Below are 24,993 nucleotides of genomic sequence, written 5' to 3'. Positions count from 1 at the left end.
TCTCTGAAAGTGACACTGAAGTTCTGCATGGAGTGGGTGATTTATTATCAGCTTTCGGAGAAGGAGAATGACTCGTAAATAATTTAACCATTTGAAGCACTTGAGAAGCAGCTTTAAATGAATCGCTTTAGCTCAGTAATGATATTACTGTGGAAGTGAGCTGAAGTCAAACCTGGGAGAAGGATATCTGCTTGACAGGAACACAGAAAGATGAGTGAAGACTGCTTAAATCCATGGAAACACTTACAGGGCCAAGGGCCATTAGTTTAATTTATCATCTACTCAGAGGGTTGTTTGGACTGAAAAGTGTTTAATTATCTGGTGAACTTATGATCTGACTATTAAACAAATGATGACTGCAATAATGCATCATCCATCTGTTTTTGTACTATAGGAATACAATAAATAAGCTTTAAGTTTGATAGCATGAAAATATGGTACTGAAACTTTTCATGGCACCTGAATGACAACTGAAGTTTATATATATATATATATATATTCCCTTTTTGATTCTCTTATTCTCACTTTCTCACCAGCGCTCTTGCTCCCTTGATAAGGCACAGCAGGTACTTAAATCCCCTGCTGATGAGATGAAGGTCAGGCCGGAGGAAGGAGTAGATGGAGAAGTGGAGTGTGTTAGATTGGGAGGATGAGAGAAAGAAGAGGTCATCAGCCGTGAAACAGGAACACGACTTAAGTGCACATGACATTGGTCGTAATTGTTAAACTCTGATGCAATTACAATACATCTGTAGAAGAAGCCATTACATGCAGGGGATCAAAGATTTTTTTGTTGTTGTTGTTTGTTATTGATTACTAAAATTGCTGTTATTCCAGATTTAGCGCTGCCAATCGCTCTGGGAACTTTAACGAAAATGTCAAAGGGAAAATCAAACAGAAATGTCACACGGGGGGAAGGTAGGAACCTCAGCCATTTGAACGACTGACAGTGGCAGTTTTCTGAAAGACCAAGCTTCCTGATGGCTCTGAGACTGAGGGATATATACTTTGGTGCATCAGCCGCATCAGAAATGTCAGAAAGCTGCATATTTCTAGTTTTAGTTTATTCTTAAATGTGTACTGCATGTGTGTGTGTCATTTTTTTGGATCGGTAGTTGCATGTCAAGGCAGATGACCAAACATCACTTCTGTTCATGACCACATTGAGCATCTGGTCGAATGGAGGTAGATGAGAGAGGGGGATGGAGCAGTAGATGGAGGGATAAGGCCGGAGGAAAAGATATATGTGGAGGAAGGCACCCAGTTGGAACGCGCTATCTACATCCAGATTGTTGAACAGGCACAGGAAATAAGAAAATATTGATTGTAAACATAGCGGGCTGTAACATCAGGGAGGAGGGAGGATGAGGAGGAGGGAGGAGGATTTCTCCCTCAGTGCTTGCTATATAGATGAGGCAAAGTCCAAGGGAGGACTTGATAGAGACAACAGCACACCAGGTATTAGCTCCTATAGGACACCTTCTGAAAAATGAATCAGTGTTTATTTATTCAGGCATTTCAGCAGCCTGACGAGCAAGATGCTATTGTTTCGTGCCAGAAGTGGTTAGCTGCCAAACTGGAGGCCACAGGAAGCAGAGGGGTACAAATAGCCAATTAAAAGCTCTGGGTTATAATGCAGGGCTATCATATTTCAGAATAGACCATAAGGGCAAGTATGAACACGGGAGGTTGTCAATATTTCTGCCTTGCTCAGTCAGCACCAACACATTGTTTACACATTGTAAATCGATATACCTAATGCTGCTTGAATAGAGTAATTAAAATGTTTAATGCCCTTTTCAGCCGTTGGATCAAGTGTGACGCTCACCAGACTTAGCACTAATTAGGCAGTCTGATGCTACATTTGAATTATTTTTCCTAAGAAGCTTTGTCTGAACTTCTAGGTCTTGAACTTGCACATGAAAGTATCTTAGTCAGTCTCGCTGGATTCCTCAGACCGTACTCTGACTTCTCTTCCTCATTATCTTCTATATATACAAACATACAAAATACTATTTTTTTTAAAGACTGTCTTTTTGTCTTGTGGTTCTTTCCTTTGTAGTGCAATCACTCTGGACAACACGCTGGTTATCCTGTCTACGGTGGCACCAGATGCCGGTCGCTACTATGTCCAAGCAGTGAATGACAAGAACGGAGAGAATAAGACCAGCCAGCCCATCACCTTGTCAGTGGAGAGTGAGTAACCAACTACTTCATAAAACCATACTGTAATCAACCGACATTGCCAGTACACGTGACAGGTCTGGGTATACAGTCAGATCTTTAAATATCTCTTGTGTAACACATGTAGCAATAAATGAGCTATTTGTAAGTTTTGTTATTGCTACATAGCCAGCGTTAGCATTAGCAGCTGTATACTTACCAGTCTAGAAGAAACGTCGTGAGTCAACTTTAAACTTAATTCCTTTACTGCCCAAGATGTGTCTCCAGCGGTGGAAAGCAACGCAGTGTTAACCCCTGCCTGTATCACCTCTTTACTTCTCCTGAAGTTAGCACGCTAACAAGCTAGCTCTGACCTGTCTTGTCTCTTTCCATGAATGGGAAAGTGATGACCAAACTTTTGACTGGTACTGTATATATATTTTATAAGTGTTCAATGTAAAATCTCACTCTGGCAGGTAACTAGTGAGTATGGCTATTCAATAACAAATGATATATGAGTAAGTATGTTAAAATCTTAAAGAGTTATTTGTAACGTGTAACATTTCTTGCTGAGCGTGGGTGGTGGTGACTGTCACTCAACAATAGCTTCGGCCATCGTTGTCTTTGTAAACCAAGAGCTTATATTACGCCCACCTAGCTGCACTACTTCTTCAGGGGAGATTGGAGGCTACAGTGAGTCGCTACCAGAAAGTGACAAGACGCGCTGGGGCTAGCTGGTTAGCATGCTAACTTCAATAGAAGAAGAGATGTGAAAACAACAACCAAAAGTTAAAATTGCTGTTGCTTTCCACCGCTGGAGACAGCTATTGGCGAGTAAAGGAATGAAGTTTGATGCTGAACTCGCAACATTTCTCCTAGACTGGTAAGTGAACAGCTGTTAATGCAATAACTTTGGCTATGTAGCAATAGCAAAACTTACAAATAGAGCATCAAAACTAAAAGTACTCCACCAAAAAGGCTCCGGTGAGTTTTATACTATTATATGTTAAATATTTTTATATATTGGAAATTAGTTAAATGTATTACATTGTATAATGAACATGAAATGTGTTCACTTTTGGTGCTTGAAGTACATTTTGAGGTAAAATTTTGAATGCAGCACTTTTTCTTACAGTGTTATTGCATTGTTGTGGTGCTACATTTACTCAGGTAAAGGATTTGAGTACCTCTGCTACCACTGTGGAACATCTAAGGAGCTCAGCCTTTAATATCAGATTTTATTTAACTGCACTGAATTATGTCTGTAGCCATATTCACACATTGTTGCAGACATTCACACAAAGGGAGGAGAAGCTGCAGGGAGAGGGGCACAAACACACTGTACTGCTGCCAAGTAGTTCTTAATATTCACCAGCATCCTTAGCTCCAACAACAACAAGAAAAAAAAAACACAAGATACACAAATCAAACCAATTCAGATGGCTTCAGCTCAGCAGAGTGAAATATAAGAGGAAACCTGACAGACAGCATCTTATGACACGGTAGACTGGAGTTCAGTATGGAAGTGAATAAGGAGGGTGAGGGTAAGATATTACAGTTGACAACACAAGGGAGCAGAAATAGCCTGTGGCACATATGGAGAAGAGTGGCGGAGTTGATTATACCAGTGCTAGAACACACACACACACACACACACACACACACACACACACACACACACACACACACACTCACACTCTCACACTCTGGTTCAGGTTAGATAGAGACCCTAGTGGGAGGTCTCAAGTCAGCGGGTCTCGTGGAATCATGCCATGCATTTACATGAACATTCCACACATGCTCCACATATGCACACATAAATACACCCCCCCACACACACACACACACACACACACACACTGAGGGTAGTGTGTATTTGAGTGAGTACTTCCTCTTTTTTTTATAGTATGTGCGCGTGTATCTGTCAGTATCTGCTACAGCAGCTGTTCCTGCAGTGACGCCTCGAACGCTTCCCACTTCCCATGAGCTCTCCTGGCTATGACAGTACTTGCGAGAGCGAAGGGGCAAGGAGATCTCTGAGGGGACTACTGTTGTTAATGTTACAGGTTCCATAGTCAAGACAAAGTTTAACTTGATTTAAACTTCAACAAGAGTAGAACTGTGGCTGATATGTTGCTGACATTGTTTTAACTGGCTTTCCTTTCTCAGATTAGATGTTATTTTAAAGAGTAGCCTGACATTTTATGAAATATGCATATTTGCTATGTTTCCAAGAGTGAGATGAGAATACTGATATCAATACTGTGAATGGTGTTAAGTATGAAACTGGAGCCAGGATGTGTATAGCCTGGCTTTGCATAAAAACCAATAGAAAAAGTTTATGCTATGCTAGGCTAACCACCACACTCCAGTTCCACACACACAGACATGAGATTGATATTTCCACTGCATGACATACTTTTCAAAATGTTGAATTGTTCCTTTAAGTAAACAAGAGTTCATTCAAATACTTACATTGTAGGTATGTCCATTTGAAATAAGTAGCAGTTTTTCGTTGTGGCCTGTGTGTGTGTGTGTATTTGTGTGTGTGTGTGTGTGTGTGTGTGTGTATGTGTGTTCATCGCTACAAACATGGCAGCTGTGCATGGTATCTAATGACCCCAAGATTGGTAAGATTGAGCCATGACAGCCCCTGTAGCTACATCTGACATGTGCAGCCACAAGCAAACTCCCAGGGCATGATGGGATTGACGGATCAGTGTGAGTTTATCACAAACATGACACATCTCAAGCAGCACATACACACACACTGAGCTCTCACTGCCATTGGCTGTCTGTCTCTGATGCTCACAACACAAACCCAAGCAAACCCAAGCAAACACAAACAGACGTAAAATAGTCTGCAGAGTTTTATACACATATCAAAATGTGTGTGTGTGTGTGTGTGTGTGTGTGTGTGTGTGCGCACGTGCGCGTGCAGACATGAGCACACACATCACTTCAGCTTTGTTTTGGTCAGGCAGTATTTTTCTATTCCCGTTTGTGGTTCTCCAGTAGACATCTTATTATACACAGTCAGTGCACTGTCTCGCCCTATTCAGCCCATCTCTCTGTCAGAACTCAGATACTGTGTGTGCACTGGTCAGTTTCAATATTTCACATCGATGAGCACCCACAGAGTTCACTGGGTGGAAATGAAATGTATAGGACACCACTGTCCAGAGAATCCCACCAAAATCTGCCAGTGGACTCTCCACATTAAATATATCTTGTTCTATGTGTCTATCAAGACTGTTGCTCTCTGCTTAACCTCTCCGTGTGTGTGTCTGGTTTCTGTGTGTGTGGCGATCTGTCTCTCTGTGTCTAGATGTGGGAGGTCCTGCAGACCCCATTGCCCCCACCATCATCATCCCTCCCAGGAACACTAGCGTGGTCACTGGCACCTCAGAGGTTACGATGGAGTGTGTGGCCAATGCCAGGTAAACATACAGAAACTGCAGGGTCATAGATGTGTTTATTAAAGGGTCAGTTCACTCAAATCATTGAGGATTATGATTCCACTGAAGACTGCAGCATGTTGTAGATTGTCCGTTGCTGTGTATTAGGCTAGAGACAGATAGCACAAAACCTGTGCAAATAAAATCAAAACTATCTTCAGGGCTAGAAAGTAAGTGAGAGGATATGTGTTTTTTGTTTGTTAGTTAGTGTGTTTGTTTTGTTTGTTTTTTTGTTTTGTTTTGTTGGTCATAAACTTTAGGTTTATATTCCAAATTTGTAAAAGTGTGAAGTTACACAATCACAAATTCATACATAAATTTTAGTGCACATTTTACCATAAAGGGAATAAATCCACTGGATTGTATAAAAGCCCATGTTAACAAGTCTTTTTTTTTTTTTTTGCTCGATAAGTAATACATTCCTTCAGTGTTGAAAGATAACTGTAGTTGATTCCAATATACTTTCTAGTCTCTAGTTTTTGTTGTTCCTTGATTCATGAAATAGTCACTGTGTGTGTAGTGTACTGTGAACTGAAACAATTGGCATCCCCACAGCCCACAGACAGATATTTTTTTGGATTTCTATACCCCATGCTCCGGCAGATTAAACAAATTGATGGATATGTTTCACATTGTGAGAGAAATCAAATTTGGATCAGTGTTGCTGAACCAGAATTGTTCTATCATCATGCACAAAATACACATTCTCATGGGGATTAGAAAGCACCTGAGACTTCTGCTTCTTTTCCACTGTAGACCACTGATCAAGCTGAGCATCTCTTGGCGTAAGAATGGCGTGCTGGTGACCAACGGTTTGAGCGACTTCAACCGCAGGCTGACCATCCTCAGTCCTGTGGTGAGTGACTCCGGCTACTATGAGTGTGAGGCCATTCTCCGCAGCAGCAGTGTGCCTTCAGTCAGTGCTGGGGCTTATCTACATGTACTAGGTAAGAAATTTAACTTAAAATGTGCTTTTGCCTGTTTGTTTTTTTTGCCCTGTATTATCACATAATACTACAGCAGGACTGCTGTATCTTGCTGCAAACGTGCACATTTGTAGATGACGGTATCTTCATATTACTCTTCAACACTTTGGTTTCACACCAATTCACACCTCTTTTTTTTGAGGAGGAGCAGGAAGACAAAATAATTAAAACACCATTCATAGACGTACATGTGAATGACTCCGTATCACCAAGTTAATGCAGATTTAATCAGACAATGCAGTTGAAGTACTTTGTTGTTTTGTACGGTGGCCCCTTAGGACAAAAACTCCTATATGAGTGAAAATGACACTTGATGGGAAAGCCTCAGTATTTTTGTTAAGTCAAAACAGGTTGATTGTTCTTTTCCACCATGTTTTGTTTTGATATTTTCAGCACTTACCACAGTGTTTGTGCTTTTGCCTTTTGATGTGTTTTTTTCATCTTTCTTGAACTTCATGTTTGTTTTGACTCTGTATTTTGTCCTTACGGTTCACCATAGTTTGAAATCTATTTCTTCTCCTTATTATTATTATTATACTGAAGGTGGGGAGGAAATAATATGATTAGTCATGATGCATAATTTTTATACAGGCTTTCATATCAGCATGACGACCTAAATGAAAAAACCAAGTGTTTCTACTTTTAGCTTCATACAGTGCATCAAGCTTGTGTGTGTGTTTGTGTGTGTGTGGGAGAAACTTAGCATTTGGGCTCACAAGTTCAAACAAAAGAGCTGGTATGAAATTAATATAAATATTATTAGTCTCCCCATATGAATCTGGCAGAGGTATAGCTGTGGAGTCGTAAGGCAGTGAGGAGAAAGTATAATTGATTTAAAAGGGAGAAAGCTAATGGTTGGCCTCAAGAAATGGTTTAATAGCATTGCTTCAGTCACTTTCATTCCATCCCACTGAAACACTTTGATGTTTTCAAGGTTGTGATGTGATTGAACGCACAAGGTGTGGTGAACTTTTCCCTTGAAATAGCTGAGTCTTTTCCTCTCACCAAGAACACATTTAAACCATTACAGAACACCAATTACTGATTTCCCTAATCAAACTGCTGTGTAATGTCATTATTTTTTACAACTTCCGTTTAAACTCAAAATCAATACATTTCAAAGTAAAAAAATATTTATAGTTCAATAATTTAGTGTGATTCCTCACAGGCACTGTCAGTTATTGTTTTAAGCTCACATGTTATCACTCTTTAATGTACTTTGCGTGTCGTCTGATTACAACTGCAATGCTGCTTCTAATTTGATCGATTTATCCTCCTGTCTTTCCGTTTCTCTCTGTCCCTCAGAGCCACCACAGTTCATAAAGGAACCAGAGAAACACATTACAGCCGAGATGGAGAAGGTGGTAGACATTCCCTGTCAGGCACGGGGTGAGAGCTGCATGAATATGTGTGCATTTTAGTACAAGAATGTCAGAGCATATTAAGTAATCCCTGTCTCAGAATCTTTAACAAACATTGAAGCAACTTTGAATTTAAGAGATTTTATACAGAAAAATGCAGTAAAAAAGAGGGAAGCATGACTTACTGTCAGTAAACCTCACCCTCACTCACCCTCTTTAGGAGTGCCCCAACCAGACATTGTGTGGTACAAGGATGCTGTGCCCATCGACCCAGTGAAGATGCCCAGGTATAGGGTGCTGGTGGGGGGCAGCCTGCAGGTCAACGGCCTCCTGCCTGATGACACCGGGATGTTCCAGTGCTTCGCCAGAAATTTAGCAGGAGAAGTTCAGACCAACACATATCTGGCTGTTACCAGTGAGTGCTCCAGGAGCTCATCATTAAATGATTTTCCACAGACAATAACTGCTATTAAAATACAACATGTTTAAAACTTAACATTAACATTTTTTTTTCACAGAAAGGTGTTAAATCCTTACACAGCTCTCCCAAGCGTCTTGTCAGATTCAGAAAAGACGAGGTGTAATTGCTTTACAAAAAAGGAATGAAATCAACCTGGAATAAGGGGGAAGAGACAGTTTAATGATTTAAATGGATTTGTATTGTCTTCCGCTGTGTATTTAATTAATAGAGGATAATATGGTATATTTTACCAGTATTCATAAAAATCTCAAATACTTCTTCAAGGAATATACGATTTTAGCCATGCTAGTAGCATGGCAGTGTTAGCATGCTAACAGGAAAATGTTACGTGACGTGCAAACAAATGTACACAGCTACCTGATACGACTTAGGTATGTCTGCGACTTCTTCTCACAAAAGGACCTGATTTAATATAAACTACAGTGACCACTACAAGAAACACTCAAATGTGGATATAACGGAGAGGAAAACTGGTTGTCAAAAGTCAAAATATTATAACAACCCATCTAACATACTGGTGATCCTCTGACCTGCTGTGGTATGGACTGTACAAAACCTCTGACAGTGCCCTGTGGTATCTGGCGCTAAGATGTTGGCAGCAGATCCTTAAAGTTCTGTAAATTGCAAAGTGGAGTTGGATTGGATTGGATAGTACTTGGATTTGGGTTTGTCATTCAGGCACAACCCACAGAAGCTCAGTTGGAATGAGAGCTTGGGAGTTCGAGGGCAACACCTTCAGCTCTTCGTCATGTTCCTCACACCAGTCCTAAACAAAGTGTGCAGTTTGGCAGGGCGCATTATCCTGCTAAAAGAGGCCACTGCCATCAGGGAATACCATTGCCATCAAGTTTATGATGGTGGCCCGAGTCAAACTGACATTTCCCAGAACATCACATTCCCTAGTACCATCACTTCTGGTAGTGACTGGTAAATGTCTTATACATACCTGGCCTTCCATGTGATGTAGGAGAAAACTGGACTCATTGAACCAGGCAACCTTCTTTCATTGCTCCAAGGTCCAGTTCCAAAACCCATTTGCCCATTTTAGGCCCCTTTCGTCGGTGGACATGTCTTTACACGTGCCAGTTTCTCTCACAGCCAGCACATAGCTTACGAGAACCGACTGTTTCTGATATTACCATCCGATACATACCAGACCTCGACATGTACCATTGTCACAAGATGATAACCATTATTAGCTTAATCTGTGAGTGGTCATAATGTTTTGTCCATCAGTACTATTATAATACCATGATTAGGGTGTTATTACTGCACATATGTGTGTGCAGTAGTCTATTTTTACATAATGTTATTTGTTGTGACAGAACTATATTCCTTCACATCTATTATTTAGTTTCACAGAGATATATACATTTTTTTTACATTCTGTCAGTAGTTAAGAAGTCTGTTTTTAAAACTCTTGAATCTTCATATATAAATTGATAATTAGGCCTACACTGGAGTTTACGTCTCCACATAAAAAGACTCAACATTAATACAGCTTTTAGTGCCTAAAATTTTATCACTTAAATGACTGTGAACTTGTACATGTATGTTTTTTTCTGAGTGGCTGTAGTGGAATGTGAAAATCACTGGTAATTTTACTCGTGCTGTGCATCTGTTTGACAAGTTTCTGACATCTAATTTTCTTCACTTTGTCTCAGTTCCTGCTGCCTTCACTCCACGCTGCACCACATTATCAGAATTCATGATATTCTCTCTCGCTAACTCACCCCTTCCATTTCCATCTCTCCTTCTTTCTCTCCCTGACACTGTCTCCTCTTCTTCTCTCCAGATCTCATCTTATCATCTCCTTTTTTTTTTTTCCTGAACACATTAATGCCCCTACTTTTCCTTCTGTCCCACTCTCCTCCGTCCTGAGATCCACACTGCTTCTATGACAAACACCCTCTTCTCTCCTTTTTCTCTGGGGAGTGATACAGTTTTCTGTCATCCTAAAAAAGCTTTGATTTATTGCATATCACAGATAGGGATTTTAGTTATCTACATAGCACCTTCTCTTTCTCTCTGTGCTTCTCCCGCAGTCATTTTCCTTCCTCCTCTCCCTATTTCCACTATCTCTGCGGGTGCGAAAAATAGACCAGCCGCAGACAGTTATGGTACTGAGGTGAAGGCTGTGTCAATCCGTAAAGAATTAGTGGGACAAAGCATCGACTAAACACTGAGATGCAGCAGGCTGGTGCTTGCGAGAAATGCGTTTGAAGTGGGGTTTTGCCACAGACAGTTATTCTCTCATCTCTATAACCCTCTTACCTTCTCTCATTACTGTACTCAGCTCTCTTTTTATTCCGTGTGCGTGTGATTGTCTCCCCTCAGGCATTGCCCCGAATATCACAGCCGGACCCTCCGACAGCACAGTGATTGACGGAATGTCAGTCATCCTGCACTGCGAGACCTCTGGTGCTCCGAGACCAGCTATCACCTGGCAGAAAGGTCTCTGTCACACATATGCACACACACACACACATACACATAACGCAACGAGGGATTATGATGTCTCTTATCTATTACACATGGGACTATAGTTTGCTGTGGCTTAACAAATAAAGCCTGATTGGATTCCTTTACCTGGATTTACTCTGCACCGGGTTTTTCATGTTTGCATCCCAATAGCAGATCAAGAAAACACTTTCCTTGTTTTTCCTCACGATCTGCCTTCCTCTCTTTTTCTATCCCTGAATTCCCCCCCCCCATTCTGTCTCATGTTTTCTCTATTTATCCATCTCCTCTCTCGTGTTCCTTTTTCATCTGCCCATTGACACACTTCAGGTGAGCGCGTGTTGGCCAGCGGTTCAGTTCAGCTGCCCAGGTTCACCCTGCTCGAGTCAGGCAGCCTGCTCATCTCCCCCTCACACATCTCAGATGCAGGGACCTACACTTGCATGGCAAGCAACTCCAGGGGCATCGACGAGGCATCCGCTGACCTCGTGGTTTGGGGTGAGTGTGCAGGGATTAGACGGATAAGGCCTTTTTTTTTATGTTCCTTGAAAAACACACACGCCTGATGTTATGTGTTGTAAGTGCCTGAACGACCCTTCACATTCATTCAAAAACAGGAACTTGGCAGAGGAGAGAGAGGAGGAGAGGCATGTCCGTTTAGCAGAGGTTGGGGAGTATAATAATAAAGCTGCACTCAATTCCTCCGGATACAAAAACACTCTTCTGTGCAACTTTGGAGTCATCATTGGGTGTGCTTTCTGCAAGAAGCCATCAAGGAACAGAATACAAAATGTCAGCATGTCATTTAAACTGAAATGATTTTTCTCTTTCTCGTTTTTTTTTCTCCTATTATCCTTCTCAGGAAGAACATTCTGTAGGCTGTTTTCTCTTCGCTCAATTTCCTCATCTGTTTCTCTCTCTTCCTTTTGTTTCCACAGCTCGCACCCGGATCACCACCCCCCCACAGGACCAGAGTGTCATCAAAGGAACTAAAGCCATCATGACCTGTGGTGTCACACATGACCCCAGTGTAACTGTCAGGTATGGGTATATTCACAAAGGAGGAGTATTAAGTGAAATAAGTTTATGTAGCATTATTTACACTGTATAGCACTTCACAATAAAAGACAAAAGCTACAGAGAAGTCTAGACATAATGAAAGGGTGAAGAGAGAAACAGAGGGAAGTCTAAGCAGGATGGTATTGAGCTGCTTTAAAGTTTTTAAAGTATGGTGTTATTCTGTATTTTTCTTGCTGTCAACAAGATAAAACCAAGTGTGTTAGTCTGTCTCTCAACCGTTTTTTTCATTTTTAACAAAGTAATTCCCTAACACAGCTGGGCACTGTATTTTTTAGCAAATGTTAATCAAGCAAGTGTAAATAGTGCAATTGTCGGGGACTAGTGACTACTTAGTGCAGCAGGACGGTGTATATGAGACTGATTCGCCACCCACTGTGTCTACATTATGTGTTTTTAATCATCTTTGGATAACAATGAAGCTTGATGGCACATCTACGGCTGCACCGACAAAACTTGTTACTAGGATACATTCATTGTTTGTTTGTTTTGTTTCTTTCAATTCTTTATTTTGGGGCAGCAGTTTATATTACAGATGATACCACAGGAAATGATTCTTTAGTTCCCTATGCCGTCCACAGTTTTTCAGGATTTAAGAACTTTGTACAGTTTGGGAGAGGTAAAGTGTGCACATAAGAACAATGTGTAAGGGTGACCTGTAAGAAAATAACTAAGTAAAATCAAATCAAATAAACAAATCAAATAGACACAGAGGTCAGAGTAAAAATGAAAAAAAACAAACAAAAAAACATTGCAAGGTCAATCATTCAATACTTTCACAAAATCTATCAATACATATTTGATCCACTTGGTCCAAAGTTTAATAAATTCAGTTTTCCTCAGACGGAGAGAAAGGGTAATCTTTCCATCACATAAATATCATTTACTATATCTATCCACTCCTGCATCACTGGGGGTTCAGGAAGTAACCAGCGTCTCGTGAGCGCTTTTGTACAAGCAGAAATCGAAACACCAAACGTATATCCATCTGATCGTCTTGCCTGAAAATCAACAATTCCTAAAAACAGTGTGGAAAATTGCAAGGGCAGAGTAGTGTCAAATATGCTTCTTGGTGCTTTGTTAAACTCGCCCAAGAAGGGACGATTCCCAAAATATATGCCAGTGGTTTTTCTTCCTGAAATCCACACTGTCTCCAACACTTGGCATCCCCTCCCACAAAGTGTCTTTTCTGGTTTGGCATAAACTCCCACCACACATGCGAGTTGGTGCATTTCCACTGGAGTTTACAAACATCTAACAATCCTCATTTGATATTATAAGGTTGCCCTCCCTTTCTCATTTTTCTTTAACGTATTCTACAGTGTGGGTTTTTTTTGGCGTAAGGCTTTTATAAAGCCTAGAAATAACACGCATGTTTGAATTATTTTGATAGGCATCAATAAAAATCCTCAATATTGGATCATTCATTTCAGTTTTATTCATGATGTTGTGTTTAAAATGGTTGCGTATCTGGAAATATCTGTAAAAATCTCATTTTTCAAGACCATATTCTTTTCTCAGGCTCTCAAAGTCTTTTAACTGTCAGTTTTCTGTAATGGAGTAGAATTTTGTTATTCCCTTTGAGATCCAGAATTTAAATCTGCAATCCATTTTATTCCATATGAACCCAGGATCATAAGCACACCATTGAATTATTTGTAGTTTATCATCTAGTTTATATTCTTCTTTTATCATGTTTCGGATTAACTGGGTTTTTATCAGTGGATTTTGCACATTGTCTATAATACTGCCAAAAATTTCATAGGCCAACCCTGCCTGAATTAGTGGGTCACTTATGATGAAGAGTTCAATATCTTTCTATTCATTGTTTGTTTTGATCTTTCCATGGGAGTTTTTTGATAATAAGAAAAAATAGATTATAAAAAGTCCACACATTAAAAATAGGAAAAGACTTGAGTTTCAAAGTGTAGGAGCCACACTCACAAAGCCATAGTAGCCAACAAACAAGCCCTGATCAGAACACCTGAGGTCTCAGAGACATCTACTAATGTACGTGGGTGCCTGACCACAGAATCCTGAATTTGGTAGGGAGACCACTTGACCACTTGGAACTGAGCAAGCTAGCAAAAAGATGGTTGACAGAATGCTACATTTTTGTGTGCGCACATTTTGCCCTGACATATCTTTATGTATTTGTTATTCTGTCTACCTGAAAGGGTGTTAATGAAGAGGCTGCAACATCAGCTAATTCTTGCTGTATTTTTTTCTCCACCTTTGGTTGCTAATCAGTCATTTGCTACTCTGAGCACACAGTATTTATTATTCACCTGTTTGTATGATTTTATTCTATGCTGCTTCCTGTGCTCTACCTCCCCCACAGGAATGTTAAGGGTTCCATGGAATGCATATTAACACATAAAAAAAAAAAAAAAACACTGCTCAAACACAGAAAGCTGCGTCTGCAACTTGTGTCCAAGACTTTCCATTTGAACAAAAGCAAACACATACATATGCTACACGTTTGTAAACCAACGGCATGCGTGTATACTGTATCATCACAAAAGTGTTTTCTCACACACCTCTGTTTTACAAACTGCAGTCCAAACCAGAGCTACACACAAACCATCACAACAGAGGTTTTTTACTGAATTCCAAGCTTGTAGCAGACATCAGTAGCGATCAATAGACCATTCTGTCCCTTTCTACTCAAAAGAGAAGGCGACATCTGAAGCTACGTTTGAGCTGTGCAGTTTTGATGAGTGTGAATCCGGCGTTTGATATGCAGCCGTCAGCCGCTATGATATGCATGCAGGGCAGCTCTGATGGCGAGTTTGAAGAGATGGAGGGGAGAAAGATGAAATACCTCGCTAATAACATATTCCTCTCAGACTGTGGTGGAACAGAAGACAATGCAAACCTCAGTTTATTCATTGCTTTACTGTCAGAAAGAGTTAACCCACCATCTAAAGCTGACATGCAAGTGTACTTCATAGTTCACATCCCAGCAGGTGGAAACTATATGATGTAAGCCAGATTTTGGAATGACTGAATGTGTTTTAATGTATATTACATATAGTAGAGTGTTGACATTGGCACTGTATTTTTAAACAGTGGTTAGAAGTTTAAATGCGCAGAATCTGTTGGTCATCCTCATCTGGACTGTTAATGTGAAGCAGTTTTTCCCATGCTGTGCTGTCCATAAATTAACCTTTCAGCTAAAAATGTAATGGTAACAACTAATTATCCACCTTGACTGAGCAGAAGTTAATTAATACTAATATAGGGGGCTGCTAGAGGTCCCTGAACAAGTCTGAGTTTACAGTGTGGATGATTTAAAGGTCCCATATTTTACACTTTTCTGTGTTTTATTTGAAGTGTTGATCCATAAGAAGATATGTTTGTGGTTTTAAGAACCAAAAACCATCTCAGTGTCATTTTCTCAGGCTTCTCTCTGGAGCTCTAGTAACAACAGGTCAGTGAGCCAATCAGAAGAGAGGAGGCTCTGAGCCTCTCTTCTGATTGGCTGACTGTTTTCGGAGTGATGGAATAGAAATATAGCAGATTTTAGGTAAACACTCAGAGAAACCAAATCCGGCAAGGTTGGACGGTGGGTCCAGGTGGGCGGGGCTTGGGGCATGGCTGAGAGTAGTGACTGATTTGTTGTGACATCATAAAGTTACAGAAGTCCTGACGGCTCGTTTTAATGCTCAGTTTCTGAATACAGGTTGTGTGCATTTTTCTGTAGACTGAGCTCTTTGATACTTTCACAGTATTAATATAGAACCTAGACCTGCTTTATAATCAAACAACACATGGAAATCTCACTTTATACAATATGAGACCTTTAACAATGAGTGGTAAACAAAGGTCATGCCGCAACCTGGTTAATAAGCCATGGCTTTATTATCAATTACTTGTAACGTTTGTATTCATTGGGGGAAATATCCTATCTGTATTCAAAAGGTTAAAGGTACATTCAGGCTGCAAGGTAAATTTTCACCTTGCAGAATTTGCGCAAATCCTCATTCCATGCTGCATGGAGCAAATCTGTGTTTGTTCATATTGCTTTGTATTTTTCAGTAGACTTTGATACAGTGAGACCACTTCTAAAGCTTTGGTGTGTTTATTTTGAAAAAAAAAAAATCTGTATTTCTCAGCATGGGTCTTATTCTCATGTTTCTGTTCAGCGCAGCTGCCGATCATGATAACATATTTCTCACCACCATCGTACCGTAGTAATTTGGAAAAAGTGGAGACTCTGGCAAGAATGATGTTGATGAGGGTGTCCAGGAGACTACTTTTCTGTTTTTCCCCTGGGTCAGACTCAAAGATGAACATTTGAGATGATTTCTGTTAAATTGAAGCTTTTTTGAAAATCTGTAGGAGGCTTGTACACATTGCCTTGTTTGACAGTGTTCTTGCCTGACTGCACATTTCACAAAGCTCTACAGTGGCAGTGGTGAGTAGTATTTTATTGTGACTAATAGTCACAGTGGACATAAATGTGTGAATAACACCAAGGTTGACAAATACCATGATTATTGTTTAAAAGCAGCTATTTTGTGCAAGTCAACATTGTGATGATGATGATGATGATGACGATGATGATGACAATGACAACTTTGTGTTCCAGGCATGTGTGGGAGAAAGAGGGCACAGTTATCAATGTCCAGTCCATCCCTCGCATGCGACTGGATGCAGATGGCACCCTCCACATCTCCCAAACTTGGTCAGGTGACATAGGCACGTACACATGCAGAGTCACCTCAGTTGGCGGCAACGACTCCCGGAGCGCACACCTCCGTGTCAGGTAACCTCAACACCCCTCCTCCCCTGGCCTTTATTCCTTGCCTGACTTTCGATTTTCTTCTTTTTCTGTTGTTTCTCACACTCTTGTTTCTTCAATATACTCCTGTGTGCACAGACACAGGCAGGAACATGTTCACATGCGTGTACACACTCACACACATGCGAGAGCCAGTGATGCGCTTACCACCGCCAACCCTTTCCCTGCCATCCTGCCTGTTCTTATTGACACCTCTGACTCATTTCCACTTAAATGACGCCTGTTCCTCCTCACCTTCCCTGTCCTCATTCTCACCCGACACACTTCCAGCCCCAGGGGACCCTCTCCTCCATTCCCTATGTGCGATACTACACACACACACACACACACACACACACTTGTACACATACAAATGCCTCTGTGTTGTTTTTGTCATCTCAAATCTTCTCTTTTTCCGAAACTTTGCCTGGTACTGTTGCACAGTGAGACACTGCGGCAAGGGTAAATTGAATATGAATGAGACATCTAACTTTCTGTTTGCCATACCGACTGACTGACTGATTGTTTTTGTCTTCCTTTGTCCCCCTATCGGCCGTCTTGTTGGCTGGCTGCCTTTTGACTGAGTTACTGTCTGTATTCGTCCTTTGCTATAAGGTTTATCTATCAATCTGCCTCTGCTTATCTGAATTTATGGCCGAATGAATTAATGATCCCCAGCTTTGGCCTCATTTATTCATGTCTTTGTCTGTGCGTTTTCCTCCTATCTGTCTCCTCATGCCTTTCAATCCATTTCTCCCCTCTGATGATATCTATCTCGTTTTATTTGCCCGTGTGTCCATCTTGACAAGGAGCCATCTTTGCTGTCTTGTCTCACCACATTTCATCACCTGTCCAACTGATCTCTCTGTTATAAAACATTCAGCTTTACTTCAGATTCATACAAGAGACGTTTCAGAGAGGAACAAAATGCCCGGTAACTCTTTGGCACCGCGGAGGATTTGCTGTGATGGGAGAGATTCTTTTATTTATCGAAGTTGTCCTGCTGTTCCCCACAGGCAGCTGCCCCACGCCCCAGAGAACCCCACAGCTGTGCTGAGCACATCTGAAAAAAGAGCCATCGACCTGGCCTGGGCTAAGCCTTTTGATGGCAACAGTCCCCTCATACGCTACATCCTGGAGGTTTCTGAGAACAGTAAGTCACGTAACATCCTGCCTTTTCCAGCTCATGCATCCTTCTCTATCATCCCTACCTTCACTGACCCTTTGTGTCATGTTTACACAGTGTATTTATAATGAGTTGTGCTGGGTGAGAGGGAACTCATGGGATCAATGATGCAGCAATGAGTGAAAAAGACATTAAATGTTGCTTGTTTAGATTTTTTCCCCCCCCTCCATGCAGCCATGCAGAGCAAATATAGCAAAGCACTTGAAAAAGAATTTAAAAGCATGATCAATAAGACTAATTAAGAATGCCAATCATTCCTTTTAATCTTAAATTGGAAATGGAAGCTGTGCAACAGTAAATCCCTTTACAGCTCTGCGTGTAACAAGTATGTTTAACTTAAGTAGATGTTGTGTAAGAACTGTGTTGGGCTTGTAATCTCCTCTCCTACTACTCTGTTTCCCCTTGCTTCTTTTTCTCTCAGCACGACTTAGTGTTTTTTAATGAATTCGAATTTTTAAAATGTGACCCGCCATGACAAAATGATTGCAGGCATGAAATAGACGATCCCTCCTGAATATTAGTGACATTACTAGAAATGTTAGACTCCTTCCTTCGGGGGAAAAAAAAATGTTACATTTCATGAGATATTGAGTGTACATGTGGAACAAAGGTGTAAAATTTGACTCTCTTTTCTCCAGATGCTCCCTGGGCCATCCTGCTGGCCAATATTGAGCCGGAGTCCACGGCAGTGACGGTCAACGGCTTGATCCCGGCACGCTCCTATCAGTTCCGCCTCTGTGCCGTTAATGACGTGGGGAAGGGGCAGTTCAGCAAGGAGACTGACCGGTGAGCTGAAGACAGATATCACACAATGAGGTCATCCACGTTCATTTCGCTGTTCCTACAATCCCACATCAACACACACACACATATATATATATATATATATATATATATATATACACAAAATATATATCAGCCTTTATTGAGATGTCTTCAAGCTTCTCTTTTCCTATTGAAAACTATTGAAGAAATCTTTTTATCCATCCTAATAGTTTCAAATTCACCAAGACATTCCTGTGTGGCAGTGTGATTCTGTAGCACATGGTTTAACTGGCAATAGCAGTGAGAAATGTCCAAAAAAAGAAGAAAAATGGAATCATCTGTTACAGAACCTCGCAGTTGTTAGTAATTGTACATTGTGCTGCTGAAATCCGTTTCCTAGACAACCATTTTGACTGATCTCTTCAGTCAAGAGTCAGTGAAGAGGGATATACGTGTAAGCTTACCAAAGCGGATACGCACACAAACATGCACAATCACATGTAAACACGCGTTCACACTCACACTCACTCACACACACACACACACACACACACACACAAACACCCCTGCTCACTCTCACATTCTGAAAGCCTGCGGGGGGGGGGGTCCTGAGGTGAGATCGGGTTTGGCCTCTCTGCGCCCTCACACAACTTGTCCTCGTTCATCCTCGTTCATCCTCGTTCCTCTCCCCCATATTCCTCTCACATCCAACCACCCCAACCCTACCCCTGCCTCTCCACCAGTCTGTTACGCTACCTCATGCTGCCGGCTAGCCAGAGGAGAGCCATGGGGGGGCTCTGTTTGTGTGTTGCAGGGGGGTCTGGCACCGAATGCTCTGTGATGCCATTTGGTAACGCCACTGATCTCGCTCCCATCTCTCGTACGCATCTTCTCCCTAGGCATTCAGGGTGTTTTGTCAGGTTAGATATATAGTGTTAGGTGGGTGAACAGCCCCAGCAGCCCATGACTTTCTCAAATGTGGTGTTGAGGATGGGCATTACTCATATTTTGCGGGGCAAACGCAGACAAAGAGTGGTCGGGGTTTTTAAGAAAGGAAATTAAATGGTTAGAAATATTTGAGAGATAGAAAAGGAGGGTTTGGAGAAAGTGCTTCAACTGAAATTGTACAGGAATTTCGCTTTAAACTGATATGCTTCATTTGAGCTGCTGTATTATTTCAAAGCTTTATGTTTTAACCTAAAGCTCAGTGTCCTTGATCATTTTCAGAATGAAAATGTTCTTTTAATCCTTCTTCTCACTGCCCTCTCTCTCTTCATATCTGGGCGTGCGTTCATGTGTGTCTGTGTATTCGTGTGTGCGTTCGCAGTGTGTCTCTCCCAGAGGAGTCCCCCAGCGCTCCTCCGCAGAACGTCATCGCCAGCGGTCGCACCAACCAGTCAATCATGATCCAGTGGCAGCCTCCACCGGAAAGCCACCAGAACGGTATCCTCAGGGGCTACACCGTCCGGTAAGACGTCTGATCATCCGCCCCTTCCCTGGGAAGTTACATGTTTGATTTTCAGCGTGTACATGGAACTCTCTGAGATCCAGAAATGAAGCTGTGCTTATCTGTTTATCATCTGAACAAATTTCCCATATGAACAAATATAAAGAAACTGTAAAATAATGTTCTAACCATATTAAGTGGCGCATAAACACCTTCACATACTATCAAACCCTCCCATCCATCCAAATCTAAGTCCATTATCTTGCATTGGTCCGCTACTGGAATTAATTCTCACCCAGTTTCACTTAACAATCCCTAGAGCGTCTCTTAACACCACTGCATTTAAAAATAATTTAGTTTGAAAGAAAAACTAAATTTTAATGACTGGTTTGACTTCAAAAACTTTAGCGACTCTAATAGACAGAGTCAGCAATATGCCAAACTGACTGTAAGTCTTGTAAACATGTAATTAGTTTGGTTTTCTGTTAGGCTTTTTATTCATTACATCCAAATGAAACAGCAGGTGTTTTCCAGACAACAGTCAGTGCCGTCAGTGGTTTTTAATTGCTTGTTTGCTGGTGCTTTGTCTCCCCCTAGCAGGGGGTCTAGTCTACTGCAAGTCTTGGCTCAAGCAAAATAAATAAATAAATAAATAAAAGAACTGCACTGTCCTCTCTTTGTCAGTTGAACATCTTAACTGTCAGATTCAAGGTACAAACTTTAACTCTTATCCAGAGCAGGTTTCTGTTGGTCATCATTCAGATTTCCTGTATTGTGTGTATCAGGTACCGTCTCACTGGGTTGCCTGTCGACTATCAAATCAAGAACATCTCCAGCCCAGATGTGACCAACCTGCTGCTGGAGGACCTCATCATCTGGACTAACTATGAGATTGAGGTGGCTGCCTACAACGGGGCTGGTCTGGGAACATTCAGCCATAAGGTGACTGAGTGGACCCTGCAGGGAGGTGAGCACCCATTTCAGTGTTATTGATCAAAAAATCAGCTGATATGCTGACTGCTTTCTTTCTTTAATATTGGATGTGCCATTTTCAATGAGTCTGCATTTGTATGTGTTAAATTTAATTAGGCCTCTCTGATGAATATGCACGTTCAATAGGGCTGGGATGCAATAACCTGCCTTTATACACCAACAAAAATCTTCCAGTAAGCCTCCAGTTTCATGTATCTTTCTGTCAGCCCACTGTGATCCAACTGCATTACCTTTAACTCTTCTTTGCAAGGACCACACAAAAGTGTCACATCCCCCTGAAATCCATAAGCAGCTCACACAGCCACAAGCAAACCCACAGAGAGCCCTGGTATTAGGTGTCAGTGTCATCAGAAAGAGAGTGATGGCAGCATCTGCCCTGACCTGAGCAGCAGCGATCAATACTGACATCAAAATAGATGCAGGCAGACTTCCACCAGTCGACTGAAAGGCGCTCACACACCTTTGTTCTTTTTTTTTTTTTGCCTTTCCACTTCTTTATCCTTCTCTCTCTTTTCTTCCTTTCTGTCACCCTTTTTCCTTCCTCTCCTCATCCGTCCCAGTACCCACCATCGCCCCTGGCAACGTGCAGGCCGAGGCGGTCAACTCGACAACTATCCGTTTTACGTGGACCGCCCCTAACCCCCAGTTCATCAACGGCATCAACCAGGGCTACAAGGTCAGTAGCTGCCGCGGCGCCATCACCCAGCTGCCATCACTTCCATTGAGCGAACTGTCAGAGCTGAACTTGTAGAATCACATATCCTGTTTAACAAGAGAGGGAGACGAGCCAAGGGGCAAAAGATATTTGGTGCCATTGTGAACGATGGACTAGGTTCTCCCATTTGTCAGTCGGAGGTCATTCTCTTTATCTTTGCAACCATTTTTCATATGTTTTATTGTGAAGCTGTATGCACGTAATGATGAATGTCTTCATTATTTTGTCATGGGCTCTTGAATGTAGTCCATCTCTCTGTCTCTTGTGTATACTTCACTGAAATGAATGTAGCCCACAGGGAATCATAAAGCCACATCCATAGGGGTGGTTCTATTTTTCCGTTGACTCTATTGAGACTTAATTATGTCATTGAGGTTTTTTTTTTTCCCTCTCTTTTTGTCCGTGTGTTCAATGGCGCTCCACAGGCCTCACTCAGCTGGGCGGAAGGGCCACTGTACAAAACCCAATCTGAATTTTAAACAGCACCTTCTTCCTCCAGGGAGGGACTGGAGCAGCAGTGAGAAAAAAGGGAAATGGAGGGAATGAAAGGTGATAGAGACAGAGGCAAAAGAAGAGATGGAGAGGGAAAAGTGAGAGAGTGGCAGACAGTCAAGCATCTATCTGTCTGAAAACCTCTTGCCAGCTCTCACTTCCCTGAAAACAAACCTAACAGACACGCCATTGGGACTCATTACCTAAGCACCTAATTGGTCAGTACAGGTCCCAATTGTGTATGCTATATGGTCTGCAATCAACGGGCATAATCAGATCCGATCATGCCTCTCTTGAGCCTTAACTCTCTTCCTCTCCCAGCTTGTCTTACTGAAGCTATTCAGCCATTCCCTCTCAGTCAAAATCTCTTCAGGGCATCTTTCTAAATATATCTGGGAGAGCTGTGATGCCAAAGAACTCCTCCGAGTGGCTCAGGACTACCGGAGAGACACACTACTGTTAGTTTTGTGAGAATAAATGTGTGAGAATCATTACAGAAGAAATGATTAGCTGCTTCATTTCCAACTGTCTGGGTGATTTTCTTCAGACTTTTTTTTTTTTTTTGTTTGTCTGTGCTAGTTGCTGGCCTGGGAACCTGGTAAAGACGAACAAGTTACTATGGTAACAGTGCGACCGAACTTCCAGGACAGCGTCCACGTGGGATATGTGACAGGTCTGAAGAAGTTCACTGAGTATTACACCTCTGTGCTGTGTTTCACTACGCCCGGAGATGGCCCCCGCAGCCCGCCCAGAGCACTAAGGACACACGAGGACAGTAAGTGACTTTTCCTACCACAGTTTTCTCTCTCCTGCGGTGGCAAAGGGGACACGAGCATCTCCCAGTGACACATCCTTTGGGCAAGATCTATTATTCATGCAGAACAAAATTGTAGAGAAGTGCTAATGAATGAGTATACTCTGCATCCATCTAGGATCATCATCGTAATTGGGACTTAAGTTCCCTTAAAGATTATTGGTTGAGTTTTAAAAACTTTAATTTTCTTCAACTTGTCATCAGGCACTTTTCAGCAATTACCTTGTTTTTCTAATTTTCTTATAGACACATTTAAAATGCAAATGCTGTTATACTATAGTCTAAGTCCAGTATATGAGCTGATCAGTAATGAGCTCTAACTGTATGTAAAGTGGATCAAATGCCCATTGGCCCATTGCTCATTATTCTTATTTCTCCCCGTCCAGCCCCCGGTGCTGTGGGTCACCTGAGTTTCACCGAGATCCTGGACACCTCACTCAAAGTCAGCTGGAGTGAGCCCAGCGAGAAGAATGGAGTTCTCACAGGTACATTCGCTTCACTATTAAAATATACCTATAATGAGGCAGGAAAGGCAAGAAATACCAATCACACCAGGCAGGAGCTGAGTCTGGAAGAATTTGTTGTACTTAGCTTTGTAACAGCTACTTGACCTCATTTAGTGATCCGAGCACATGGTAGCTCGTAAGTTGCGTACCCGTAGGATTTCTACTTTATTATTTGTTGTTTATTTTATTTGGGTCATGTAGATTCTACTACCAAGGCTACATGAGCTTATAATGCACCAAATATACCACAGCAGAGGTGGGGAAACACTGTCTCCTTTCCCGAGCTCTGCACAATAAGTCTGTAATAAAAAAAGGCTCCCTTAGTATAGCCCTTAAATCATCAAACTGTATAAAGTCTCATCCAGATTACATAACAAACAACCCTCTTCAGGGAGACTATTAAACCTGTTTCTGTTGATAATAGTAGTGTACCTGAATGTAACAAAGAGATCTTTGGCTTTGGTTTTGTGTTATACATCATCTCTTTCTTCATACATAAGGAACAATTAGAGCTGTGTGTCACAAATATTATACTGTATAAAAATATAAATAAAGGAAGTAAATTAGTGAAATCAAGTCTCGCTAATCCTGAGATATAAAGGCAAAATGTTAATGGTCTACCTAGTGAGCCAGTGTCACTTCTATTCCAGTTTGCATAATGGTCTTTCATCATTCTGTGCAAACTTGGAGGAGAGAAAGAAATGCCAACCAGTAACATTAAAATTCGAGTGTTTACCGAGGTTGAGATTTAGCGGCATATTGTAAAGTGTTCTTCCAAAAACATTTTGATGTGCTGCACATTCCCAGGAGACAAACACTGACATGCCATGTGAAATTATTGATTTGGCAAGAAATGCTTCCTAATGCCTTATGCAATCACATGAAAAGAGCTGCTGGCCAAGGAGCAAATTGCATTAACTTTGAGAGGGTGAGTGTATGTGTGTGTGTGTGTGTGTGTCTGTGTGTCTGTGTGTCTGTGTGTGTGTGTGTGTGTGTGTATGTGTGTGTGTGTGTGTGTGTCTGTGTGTCTGTGTGTCTGTGTGTGTGTATGTGTGTGTGTGTGTGTGTGTGTGTATGTGTGTGTGTGTGTGTGTGTGTGTGTGTGTGTGTGTGTGTGTGTGTGTGTGTGTGTGTGTGTGTGTGTGTGGATGGGAGTGGGCGGCAGATGTGTGTGCAGGGAGGTATAATCACAGGCTGATTTAATATGCTATATTCAATTTTTGATGGAGTTTATTTACATTTTTTGTTAGCTTGCCCCGTAGCGTGTGAGCTGAGAGTTGCTATTGTAGTAAAAACTGCTGTG

General features: G+C 41.5%; 1 protein-coding gene across 1 annotated transcript in view; it reads left to right on the top strand.

Annotated features, from left to right (window-relative positions):
• The window catches only part of sdk2 (sidekick cell adhesion molecule 2), an 85,973-nt gene that overhangs the window by 28,500 nt on the left and 32,480 nt on the right, over nucleotides 1-24,993 (top strand). The window contains exons 4-19 of the mRNA XM_022743299.1: nucleotides 2,063-2,196; nucleotides 5,492-5,603; nucleotides 6,378-6,568; nucleotides 7,913-7,996; nucleotides 8,189-8,383; nucleotides 10,787-10,903; nucleotides 11,240-11,407; nucleotides 11,848-11,950; nucleotides 16,581-16,757; nucleotides 17,789-17,925; nucleotides 18,597-18,744; nucleotides 20,051-20,191; nucleotides 20,956-21,137; nucleotides 21,724-21,839; nucleotides 22,950-23,145; nucleotides 23,571-23,669. Of these exons, the coding sequence (XP_022599020.1) occupies nucleotides 2,063-2,196; nucleotides 5,492-5,603; nucleotides 6,378-6,568; nucleotides 7,913-7,996; nucleotides 8,189-8,383; nucleotides 10,787-10,903; nucleotides 11,240-11,407; nucleotides 11,848-11,950; nucleotides 16,581-16,757; nucleotides 17,789-17,925; nucleotides 18,597-18,744; nucleotides 20,051-20,191; nucleotides 20,956-21,137; nucleotides 21,724-21,839; nucleotides 22,950-23,145; nucleotides 23,571-23,669 (2,300 nt within the window). The remainder of the gene's footprint in view (nucleotides 1-2,062; nucleotides 2,197-5,491; nucleotides 5,604-6,377; nucleotides 6,569-7,912; nucleotides 7,997-8,188; nucleotides 8,384-10,786; nucleotides 10,904-11,239; nucleotides 11,408-11,847; nucleotides 11,951-16,580; nucleotides 16,758-17,788; nucleotides 17,926-18,596; nucleotides 18,745-20,050; nucleotides 20,192-20,955; nucleotides 21,138-21,723; nucleotides 21,840-22,949; nucleotides 23,146-23,570; nucleotides 23,670-24,993) is intronic.

This window comes from Seriola dumerili, unplaced genomic scaffold, assembly GCF_002260705.1.
Source record: "Seriola dumerili isolate Sdu_G_001 unplaced genomic scaffold, Sdu_1.0 BDQW01000068.1, whole genome shotgun sequence".
NCBI lineage: Eukaryota > Metazoa > Chordata > Actinopteri > Carangiformes > Carangidae > Seriola > Seriola dumerili.
The sequence above is the reverse complement of the archived record's forward strand: the minus strand, read 5'-3'. Positions and strand labels throughout refer to the sequence as shown.